Raw genomic sequence first — 12,061 nt, forward strand, 5'->3', positions numbered from 1 at the left:
CCGTTCGTTCTTTCTGCCGGACCCTGTAAATGACCCAGTTTTCTATTGATTTTATACTATTTTATTATGAACAATAATGAGAGATTCAATGCATGAAGACTTGTAGGTATCCTTGCAGTCAAAACTGATATTGTCTTTTGAAAGTGATATTGTCCCAAAATTGTTGATAAATTTTTGGTAGAATTTTCGAGATTTGGCCGTTTAATACCGAGGACATCATTTTGGATTTAAAAGGCCGACTCTACTGGATTTTAAAACAATACTTTTACAAATTCATAACAAACACGGTTTGAATAGCCTTTCAAGCAAGGTTCATTTTAAGCAGCAAAGATCAAAGCTAAAAGGTACTTACCACTATCAGAAGTGTGTTTTGCCAGGAGGCTCTCAGATTCTATGTCATCAGGTGTAATCACTATGGTATCATTCACTCTCATTTCTCCTTCTGGAGTCACTTTGATTTCCTCTTTAGATTTCTCAGCACTTGATTTGGACATCGCAAATTCTTCTATCTGTTTGATGCATTTTGTTTCTAATTGTAAAATATTGGGCTTATTTATTTTGATTTCTTCGGCTACTTTGTTTTCAATCTTTATCTCTTCAACTTGATTTTGGACAGTTTCTTTTTTTGTATCTGTTTTATCATGTTTTTCTTTCACGTTTTCGATAGGAACATTTTTATTCAATTCAACTTTATTTACAGATTCCTCCTCCACTTTCTCATTATGAACAACATTTTCTTCGACATCAGGTTCGTCAATAGATATATCATTTTCCTCTTCAACTTGATTTTGGACAGTTTCTTTTTTTGTATCTGTTTTATCATGTTTTTCTTCCACGTTTTCGATAGGAACATTTTTATTCAAGTCAACTTTATTTACAGATTCCTCCTCCACTTTCTCATTATGAACAACATTTTCTTCGACATCAGGTTCGTCAATAGATATATCATTTTTTAACAATTGTAATATTTTATTGGTTTCTACTATTACTTCTTGTTTAAAACTCTCACTTACAGACTCTATGTCCATTGGATGTTTTTCTAAATCGGAAATTTCCATTTGTTTCAATTCTTCTTTCCCAATATTGGTTTTATTTTCAGAACATTTAATTTCTGTAGGTGTAAGGGCGCTGGGTTTGTCGGATGGAGAATGCAGCGGGATAATTATAACATCAGGCTCATTACTTTTGTTTCGCTGAAACAGATGAATTTGGAAGTCAAGTTTAGATAGATTTATATTTGTATTTGAAGCGCAAGTATTCATTTACATTGTGATCCACAAAAAAAAGCTCCACTCGGCAAAGTGTTGCAAAACCATTGATAAGATCTATGCCGTCTTGTCTATTCCTACCTACATGGCAGTCACAACATCTTAGAACACTAGAAAAAAACACCGCAATTGTAGCGCCAGGCTAAAACTACATTAGTCTTAGATGTTGGTATCTACTATCTCAAAGAAAACATCTAGTGCGAATTAAATTCTGTATCAACATACCAAGTTACCAAGGATTCAGACTAAATTGCAATCGTCTTTGGCTATCACCCAACACGATCTTACGTGAATACCTGCCTCGGTGGCGTAGTGGTAAAGGTAGTTGCCTGGTAAACAGGAGGGCACGGGTTCAAACCCAGACGAGACGTGAAATTTTTATCCTAATTTATTTAAGAATTCAACCAATAATAATTGATTAATTATTAATATAGCTCTAAGAGTCAGGTGGTAGAGAACGCCCCTGGTAATAACCTTAGTAGTAATACCATTTCCACTAAAGAGTCCATCAATTTATTGAAATTGTTATCAAAGGATTCAAAGACGTAAAGTTTAACTTCATAAAAAGAATATGCACTATTATTGACTTGGCTGAATTCTAAACAGGACAATGTTATTGTATATGTATTATTATATCCAGGTCTCGCAATTTAGACAATAGACAGGTACCTACCAATCTAACTGTGGTAGATATCTACGAGTGTACAAGAATAGTTATGTACCTACTTCTCATTTTTATTACTAATTCAATTAATATTAGGTATTCAAAATTACGTTGGGTTATAAAAAAAATATATATGTACAAGAAAAAATAATAAAATATTGCTACATATTTTTTAAGGGTCCACTGTATCATGGACCAATTAGGTATTTGAGTTCTTGGGTAATTTTGAATTTAGCTTTGACACCAAAATTTCCCAGAATATTTTAACTACGCTATAACATATTTTTTTATTTAATTTTATAATGAAAATCATAACACAGGCACCGCTGATTCTATCATTTTCATTGCCGAATATTCAAAGTAAATTTCCTAGAATTATTAGGTATTCCCACCTAGGTAAATATCTATCCAAGTTGAAAAATAAGAGCAAAATTTGTGGATTAGTAAATCCTAGTAGGTAAGATTTGACGTCAATATCATCATACCTACATAAAGGAAAAGAAGCAGAAGAAGAAAAACATTTTCAAATTTCCGTCTTTTCCCTGATTTCTTATACCTGCCTACATAAATTTCCTGTTGCTTGCAGATAAATAAAGACTTCTCAAAACATGGGTTGACAAGAAGCTAAAAGGAAATGTAACACCTGCCTACATAAATTTCCTGTTGCTTGCAGATAAATAAAGACTTCTCAAAACATGGGTTGACAAGAAGCTAAAAGGAAATGTAACAAATTTACCTATGAAAGTGTTTTTTTACTCCCTACCTACATTACATCTACTTCAGGGGCGTGTTTGGGGGGGGGCAAGGAATTCGGGCTATTTTTTTTCCTAAATATAATAATGTTCTAAAATATCAGCCTCTGATTTGGAGCATACCCCACCCTGTAAATCATTCTTCGAATTCTTGGGCCCCCTCGTTGAAATCCTGAATAAGGGCCTGATCTACTTTTATAGACCCCTGGATTATATTATTAGGTACGCATTATTTTGCCTAAAAAATTTATACAATTTCGACTGTGTCTTAGTCACGTAGCCATTTTCAGTAATCATGTCTCGCAAAAGCAAACATTTGATTTCATCTACCAGAATCCCTGGATTATACGTATTATTAGGTACGCATTATTTTACCTAAAAAAATTATACAATTTCGACTGTGTCTTAGTCACGTAGCCATTTTCAGTAATCATGTCTCGCAAAAGCAAACATTTGATTTCATCTACCAGAAATGAAATATCCAGGCATCTAAAACCCAAGATAATAATTATATCAGCTTTGTTTTTAACTAGCACATCATGGATGGGGGGAATTTATTTTTATGGATATCACTGGCGGCTATAATATGTACGTGGGTCAAGGTAGAAGACTTTAGAGTTTACTGTAAACAAAATAGTTTACCACATATTTGCATAAAATATATAACACATAAAAATCAAGTTGAGGATGCAAAATAGACGAGCTTTGGCTGACGGACGCTAATCCGATAGCGATTCGTGTTCTAGACTTGGAACTCGTAATACCTCTCATTACAAATTCAGTATTAATTGGATGTCCTACATTAGATATGTAAGAATAAAGATCCCTGTCTTGTAGTCTATTTGTTACATACACTTTTGCCAATTTAACAAACACTGCGTCTCATTTTGTTGTTAGAAAATAAATATTGTAGCATAAAATAGGTAGACGGAGTCACACGTTTTGCTATCACATTGAGCAATCTGGATGAGATGTAATTATTATAAACCTATTGTAGACATAAAAGTTCAAACAAACTTGATACATAAAATAAATACATAAATATATTATTTTTTACTTTCTATAACTCTTATAGATTGAAAATGGCTACCAATCATGACAACTTTTTTCCATCCACTGCTGGGTTACAGTCCATATAGCTCAACAGTTCCAGTTTCTTATACATAATATATGTTCCCCACACATGAAGAAGTTACTGGCATAAAAATCCTACCCCAACAGCTAACAGCATTGGCCATACAACTGTTGACAGGGATTGACAAGCTGAATTCTTGTTCCAAGACAACCGGGAACTTTGCCTGAGGTCATCTAGCCTAAGATCCAATTTAACCTGGTTCAACATGCACATCAGGTCAATGATAAATAATATTTAAATCCATATTCATTGATTAAATAATATACATGAAGAAGTTACTGGCATAAAAATCCTACCCCAACAGCTAACAGCATTAGCCATACAACTGTTGACAGGGATTGACAAGCTGAATTCTTGTTCCAAGACAACCGGGAACTTTGCCTGAGGTCATATAGCCTAAGATCCAATTTAACCTGGTTCAACATGCACATCAGGTCAATGATAAATAATATTTAAATCCATATTCATTGATTAAATAATAGGGTTGATCGAGTTTTGATCTAGTTTTATCTTTATCCGTGTGAATACCTACACGCAACAAGGAGCCTTGAATCTTTGGACCTTAGACAACAAATTATAGTCAGTTGAATAGGTACCTCAACTTTAAATAACTCTGCTTTAAATTGTAATGTGAGAACACTTGCTAACTCTTAAAATCAAAATAGAAAGTAATACATAATCTATTTTACCATTAAATACCATATTTCTACTGAAATCCTTATTCTCTTTGGAATAAAATATGTTCCAAGATGATACCTTTCTAGGCATCTATATTTTCCATGGACTAATGTGTACCAAGACGGACGAAATAAATAAAATTTACAAGATCCATTAAAATGATTCGGAACTCTAAGGTGTATGTTTTCATTATTGTAATACATAACTATTATTCAACCTTAGAACAAAAAGTGTCCCGATTTGAGAAGTTTTTATCTCAAATCTTCTCTGCACAATCTTGACATAACTTGGGTGGGATGTGGTGACTTATCCTTAATTAAAACTTATCTGATCTAAGTTATAGCGAGTATGAACCATTTTTTCTTGTGATACATATTTTTATCTTAATACCACAGTAGATATAAAAGGATGATATTGGTCCATAAAATTAACGCCCCCTGCAAACTATCGCCCAGATAAAGTTTGCTAAAAGCACAAGAAGACTTGTACTCATGTATGTTAAACACATAAACAATGAAGCCAGGTAGACAAATGTAAGAAATACCTAATCATGATAACAATGATTCGACAAAGAAGAGCTAGTGATATTTTCAAAAAAGTCCTAAATATGGCCTTTTAAAGTACATATTTATTGCTATAATTATATGGACAACTTTTGGGGATACCTACATGTTTTCGAAATTTACCTATACTTCGATTCTATTTACAATAGGCAAATGAAAACCGTTCGTTCTTTCTGCCGGACCCTGTAAATGACCCAGTTTTCTATTGATTTTATACTATTTTATTATGAACAATAATGAGAGATTCAATGCATGAAGACTTGTAGGTATCCTTGCAGTCAAAACTGATATTGTCTTTTGAAAGTGATATTGTCCCAAAATTGTTGATAAATTTTTGGTAGAATTTTCGAGATTTGGCCGTTTAATACCGAGGACATCATTTTGGATTTAAAAGGCCGACTCTACTGGATTTTAAAACAATACTTTTACAAATTCATAACAAACACGGTTTGAATAGCCTTTCAAGCAAGGTTCATTTTAAGCAGCAAAGATCAAAGCTAAAAGGTACTTACCACTATCAGAAGTGTGTTTTGCCAGGAGGCTCTCAGATTCTATGTCATCAGGTGTAATCACTATGGTATCATTCACTCTCATTTCTCCTTCTGGAGTCACTTTGATTTCCTCTTTAGATTTCTCAGCACTTGATTTGGACATCGCAAATTCTTCTATCTGTTTGATGCATTTTGTTTCTAATTGTAAAATATTGGGCTTATTTATTTTGATTTCTTCGGCTACTTTGTTTTCAATCTTTATGAGTACCAAACACTTGAAATTGGAGGTTTCTGTGTTTCTAGCCAGCATTGGAGCGAAAACATTTTACACACTTGTCAACCCAGCATAATATCTATACCTATCCACTAAATTTTATGACATGGCTAATTTCTAAATTTTAAATGAAGAGCAACCATTATGGTAATTAATAATGAATGAAATTTAACTGAACGGTAAAGTGCAAAATACCTCCTGCAATATTGCACATTTGCGATAGTGCCATACCAGTAGAGCTATGAAAAATCTACTATTGTGCTGTCAGACTATCACCCAGACATCTAGAAAATATCCACTGAACAGTACTCATTTACAAGTTTTATTTTAATGCATGGATAATGGATATTTATGTCCGTTTGATGGACGGAACGCTAATAAATTATATTAATTTAGGTAGAAGAAAAAATAAGAATAATCAAGTAAAAGAAATATAGCCTCGCCCAATTTTTTTTTTTTTTTTTTTTTTTTTATTTTTTATTTTTTAATGAGCCATAACATATCACCTTATTATTAATATATTTACAGGGTTTAGCGCAAAATAGTTATGTTAGATAAAGTCAATTTGACCATACGACTCTCAATAAAGTTATGACTTTCAATACATTTCCTTTGTCGAACTCTCTGAATCTACATATTTAGGCAATACCATTTAGGGTACTTCTTCAAGATGGTTAAGTATACTTTATATGTAGATAGTTGCTATCAGCTATAGGTTCCAAAATCAGTTTCTTAATTTTAAACGATATAATTCGGTCACTGCAAATGTTGGGATAGCCTTGTATAATAAATTATCCAAGACTGTCTACAAAAATAAATGGTTCATGATTTTATGTCATTACGTTACTTAATGAGTTAAAATAAAATATGAAATTGGTTTTTGATAAATATTTTTAGGTATGTGGGAGGGTTACAGTCTTATCTACAATGCTAGTTAGCAGAGTTAGCTCCTTCAGCAGTAATCTTGACAGTCAAACAACCCAAGTAGTTGCTTAGGAGGTAGTTTGTTGCTGTGAATTCTCGAAGTGGTGTAAATATTGATAGAGGACCGCGATTATTCGAATACTCACCAAGGGGTGATAACTTATTCTCAAAATAAGTTATTTCTTCTCAACGTGAAATTTCAAGCATTTTTGTTGCAATGTTCTCAAAACATCCTTGATGTTGCCAACATTTTCGGGTTGGTAAACGTTAATGCAACACCCTGTATACATAGTAAACACAGGAAAAAAATGCATTTAGAGATAGGCAAAAAATATAGTACCTCACTACACCAAAGAAAAGAGAAGTTATTAATACCTAACCTTTATTATTATTATTATTATTATTATTATTATTTTTTACGTGGGGTGGTATGCATGTTTATTTGTCACATTTATCATTAACGTGAGACATTAAGTAAAATATCAATTTTATTTTTATTACAAGGGTAGTTAAGTGGCCCAGATTTCTACAATTCGATGCGCGAGGTTAATTTATTATTTATTCATAATTTTTATTCTGTGCTACATTTATTGAACTTGATTTTACTGTTTGTAAATAGAATCGAAGTATAGGTAAATTTCGAAAACATGTAGGTATCCCCAAAAGTTGTCCATATAATTATAGCAATAAATATGTACATCTTTAAAAAGCCATATTTAGGACTTTTTTGAAAATATCACTAGCTCTTCTTTGTCGAATCATTGTTATCATGATTAGGTATTTCTTACATTTGTCTAATTCGCGGAAGTCGGAGCATCGTCCGTTGGTTGCAGAGACATTTCTAAAAAAACCATCACCATGATACTCAATTTCCTTGTGCAATAACTTTGTTGTAGTATCATAAATGTTAAAAACATGTGTTTTCAACAAAATAAAGCCCTTCTGTCACACTTTAAATGATTCTATGGTCGAAAAAAGCGTTTATTCTAAGGAAAAGTGATATCAAAGACAGGTGATATGGACACCCGACTTGGCGTCCTGAGCTCAATCCCAGTGACCTTTCTTAATAAGGACAGAGTCTACATCGATAAGCAAAGTACCCTAGCTAATTTGAAAAGTGCTATTAGAAGAAAATTGCGAGCTATGCACCAATATTTCAAAATTATGAATTCTAGTATTTCAAAGTACCTATTATTACTTTATTAGGTAAGTACCTAGTTAGTTACCAAGTTGAATCTGTCCAAATATCTAACCGTTCAGTTGTTATACTTCTGTAATAAGGTAGGTATTTCAAAAATTTAATAATGACTTGTAATATCCTAGATTATCGAACAAATCTACCATGGGTACCTACTCAAATCGGGGTATCTAATAAAATTATTACTTTTGGTTTGATATCGACGACTGCGACTATGGGATGAGTGTCTTGAACTACTATTTCTTCGAAACAATGAGGTCAGAGAGAACAACGATTTACCCGTTGACTTTTTTTCTCGTTCACTGGACGAATCTGTAAAATGGAAAATAGCTCTTTTTTACCCAATATTTCAAAATCATGAATTCTAGTATTACAAAGTATTATTACTTTATTAGGTAAGTACCTAGTTAGTTACCAAGTTGAATCTATCTAAATATCTAACCGTTCAGTTGTTATACTTCTGTAATAGGTTGGTAGGTATTTCAAAAATTTAATAATGACTTGTACGTAGGTACAATATCCTAGATTATCGAACAAATCTACCATGGGTACCTACTCAAATCGGGGTATCTAATAAAATTATTACTTTTGGTTTGATATCGATATTTTTTAATTGGCTGATGTTTTTATAATACCTATAGGTATGTATATGACTACTTTTTTTAGAGTTCTCCTTTAGACTTACCTCGTCTACCACGGCTGCCCTTGTAAGACTCAGAACTTCTTCTGGCCAAGTTTGACCTCCCCGGGGATGGAGTTCTGGATTCTTCACGTGCCAAATGTGTCAAACTCTTCACTGGTCTCTCAGGTCTTTCAACACTCATCAAGTCTAATGTTGTTGGTTTCGCTTTATACTCTGCCAGCTCAGGACATGTGGTCATATTAGGCATGCTACGGTTTGTGCGCTCTGGGTTTTCATTACAAGCCAGAAGATTATTATTAGGCTCGTTCTTGTCAATATTGCTTTGTGATCTACTCCAGTCTTTTTGAATTTCATCGTCATCTCCGTGCAGGGGAATGATTTTCACTAATGGGTCGTCATTGGGGTACAAATTGATACTTGGATTCATAGGACCGGCTGATTCCAATTCTATGGGTCTTATTTCTTCGTCTCCTTTGAGAGGTATAAATATATGAAGGTGGTTATTTCCTATAGCATTCCTCTCAGAAACTTTGGCTTTACTTTTCGGCAGGGTGTTGGAGCTGGGATCTTTTGTAGTTTTAGGTCCAATCGAATCTTTAGAAGCTAATTCTTTTGTTGTTGCAATAGTTGCTCTTGTTTTATCCCGTGTAAATTGAGTCGCAAGGGAATGTACTGACTGCTTTGACTGATGTCTTACCTCCGGCTTGGGAGTTATTGGTTTTATATTATCTTCATGAAGAGAGATAAATATTTGATTATCACTATCTGTTATCATGGATGTAGGAACAGGAGATGAATCAGGCACTACTTTGACAACAGTCTTACCGTCTTTATTTTGGCTTCGTTTAGGAGGTGGATCTTCATGTAGAGATATTATTTGATGTAGTGATGGATCCAAGGGTTCGGGTTTACTTTTCTGAGTACTAGGCGCAACAGATATCTCATCAACATTTTGAGAAATAAATTTCTTGAGTGTAGGATTGGTAAAAGGTTTCATTTTCGTAATAGCTTCAGTAAGTTCTTTTGTAGTATCGTCTGTTCTTTTAGGATCTTCGTGTAAAGAAATGAAAACCTGATCTTCTCCCGAATGAAGTTTGGTGGAAGACGTGGCTACAGGTTGTTGAATTTTTGTTGGTTCAGGATTGTTTCGACTTCTGCTTTTACTTCTATGCTCTTTGTCTTTTGATTTTGATTTCTTGGACTTACTTCTATGTTTCCTCTCCCCGTTTGAGTGAGCACTCAATAGATCTCGATTTGATGATCTTGAAGGCTTTGGTTGAGTCGGTGTTTTTAATGTATCAAGAAGAGCTTTCGGTAGTTCTTCGTGTAAAGAAATGAAAATTTTGTTTGGGTCTTCTAATATCCTGGACTCGCAGGTTTTTTTAATTTTAGATTCAGAATTTTTTTCAGTCTGAAGGTCATTTTGCTTAACTTTTTTGATTGCGATATCAGCCAAACCTTCTTTTTTACCGTTTTCAAGGCACTTGGTTTTATCTTTTGCTATCAAATTTTCTGTATTTTTAATAAGATCTATTATTTCCTTATTAGGAGGATCTCCCAGCTCAGCCTTTACTGTGGACACAGGTTTAGGGCCACAGAACGAGGTCTCGAGTAACATTTTATAAGGGGATGAACATCTTGAGGCTTTAGAGAGGTTGGAGTGTGCAGATAAATGAGATGTGCTAGAAATATGAGAACCATATGAAGATGCAGTTAGGCCAGAAACATTAGAAGCACCAGAACCTTGGGATGTGGCAGATCCAACTGAAGACAACCGGCTAGTTCTACCACTGATTGACAGAAATCCAACATCACTTGTTACGGATTCTTTTCTTGCATCAGCAACCTAAAACACAAAAGATAGTTTATTTCAAGAAAAATCCAAATGCTGTCGATAACGCTAGAAAATTATTTTACGAGTTAACCTTTTGCGTACAGAATCAATTTCACCAGAATCGCTCTTACGGTAGGATTCATGTCCCACATGAAACTCAAGCGTTGTTGTATAATACATAGTAAAATGTAGAGTAGGTAAAATAATATGCACACATATTGGTTACTCGTATAGCTTTTACATGTTTCCATAATAACTATCACGAAATTGGCACTAGTTGAAAGAAATTTAATACTGTGCTTTGATAATGTTATATTTCTGTACATATTAATATCTGACTGCACTCAGATAGAACACAGTAATGTACGAAACTAATGATTTTTATTTTTTAATAATAATGATAATAATGAAGGGTGGTAAAAAGGTTCTAAATGTCTAACGAAAAAATTATATAAATAGATATATTTTAAAGTTGAGAATAATGTTGGCAGGTATCAACAAGTAATAGTAATTATATCTAACACCACTTTGCCAGATTTTAAAATAATATTGTAACCTTGACAGTAAAATCTGTGTGATTCAGGTCATTTGCGGGTTCGGCCCAGAGCTCCACTCGGCAAAGTGTTGCAAAACCATTGATAAGATCTATACCGTCTTGTCTATTCCTACCTACATGGCAGTCACAACATCTTAGAACACTAGAAAAAACACCGCAATTGTAGCGCCAGGCTAAAACTACATTAGTCATAGATGTTGGTATCTACTATCTCAAAGAAAACATCTAGTGCGAATTAAATTCTGTATCAACATACCAAGTTACCAAGGATTCAGACTATACATTCCCTTCTTGTAACCCGTCATCCCTTTCTTATTTCTTACGTTCCTTTTCTCTTTCATTTCCCCTTTCAGTGCACTTTATAAATTAGCTTCGAGCTAATGTAATCAGTAGACAAGACAGTGATACTTCTAATACTCTAATACCCCATCAAGTACGTTGTAATGTAATTTAATTCCCGGGCTCTTTACACATCATAGGAAGAAGAAGGGACTATGGTAGAAACCCCAGTAACTGGAGGTGGATTTCTGAAAATTAAAAACAATTGTTAAGTTCAAGATTTTGAAACATTTTTGTCATAAAGCTTTTGAAACCATATAAAGGCGATAAACAAATTAATTAATTTTAAAGACAATGTCTGAAAAGCGAAATCTTTTTGGCACAACTGTAACTACCTACGTAATATTAACATTGATATCAACCCCGAGAACTCTAAGATCCTTTCTAAATGAAAACCAACGCAATTTGTTGTGTTCTTAAAATAAAATAAATAATAACAATTTTGGAGATAAAACATTATTAGATCAAGTTTTATTTACCTCAAACATCTACCTTGAATGTTATCTTAAAATCGAGGTTGATAGTAAACCAACCACCCACACCATTTTAGACGAAGGAAGGGAAAAAAAAGTACCAGAAGAAAAAAAAATTAGCAAAAAATTTGCATATTATTTTATCTAGAGGCAACAATGATTAATAAATACCTACCTAATCTGAAAAAAAAAAAAAAAAAAAAAAAAAAAAAAAAAAAAAAAATTTATTAGCAATTAGATTTTTTTCTTTGTTTTTTTGTTTTTACCAA

At 33.3% G+C, this 12,061-nt stretch overlaps 2 protein-coding genes across 2 annotated transcripts in view; one reads left to right on the forward strand and one right to left on the reverse strand.

The window, feature by feature from the left end:
* Positions 1–212: 212 nt before the first annotated feature.
* On the reverse strand, positions 213–11,321 carry LOC103510857 (centromere-associated protein E-like). The gene is made up of 6 exons (XM_026824797.1): positions 11,304–11,321; positions 8,633–10,436; positions 8,134–8,259; positions 5,573–5,842; positions 950–1,255; positions 213–769 (listed from the first exon to the last, which is right to left on the reverse strand). The coding sequence occupies exons 1-6, from the start codon at positions 11,319–11,321 to the stop codon at positions 318–320; spliced, it is 2,976 nt and encodes a 991-aa protein (XP_026680598.1). The 3' UTR covers positions 213–317.
* A 153-nt stretch (positions 11,322–11,474) lies between these two features.
* The window catches only part of LOC103510867 (putative protein TPRXL), a 7,884-nt gene continuing 7,297 nt past the window's right edge, over positions 11,475–12,061 (forward strand). Inside the window, exon 1 of the mRNA XM_008475569.2 lies at positions 11,475–11,499. Coding sequence (XP_008473791.1) covers positions 11,475–11,499 — 25 coding nt within the window. The remainder of the gene's footprint in view (positions 11,500–12,061) is intronic.

The sequence above is a fragment of the Diaphorina citri genome, unplaced genomic scaffold (genome assembly GCF_000475195.1).
Source record: "Diaphorina citri unplaced genomic scaffold, Diaci psyllid genome assembly version 1.1 scaffold29, whole genome shotgun sequence".
In the NCBI taxonomy this organism is placed as follows: domain Eukaryota; kingdom Metazoa; phylum Arthropoda; class Insecta; order Hemiptera; family Psyllidae; genus Diaphorina; species Diaphorina citri.

Excerpts from the sequence above, each read along its gene's own strand:
- LOC103510857 (XM_026824797.1), bottom strand. Across the intron at positions 8,260-8,632 it reads GGGCAGCCGTGGTAGACGAG|ATTCGTCCAGTGAACGAGAA; the intron begins GTAAGTCTAAAG and ends TCCATTTTACAG. Across the intron at positions 1,256-5,572 it reads AAAACACACTTCTGATAGTG|CTTGCGCTTCAAATACAAAT; the intron begins GTAAGTACCTTT and ends TGTAAATGAATA.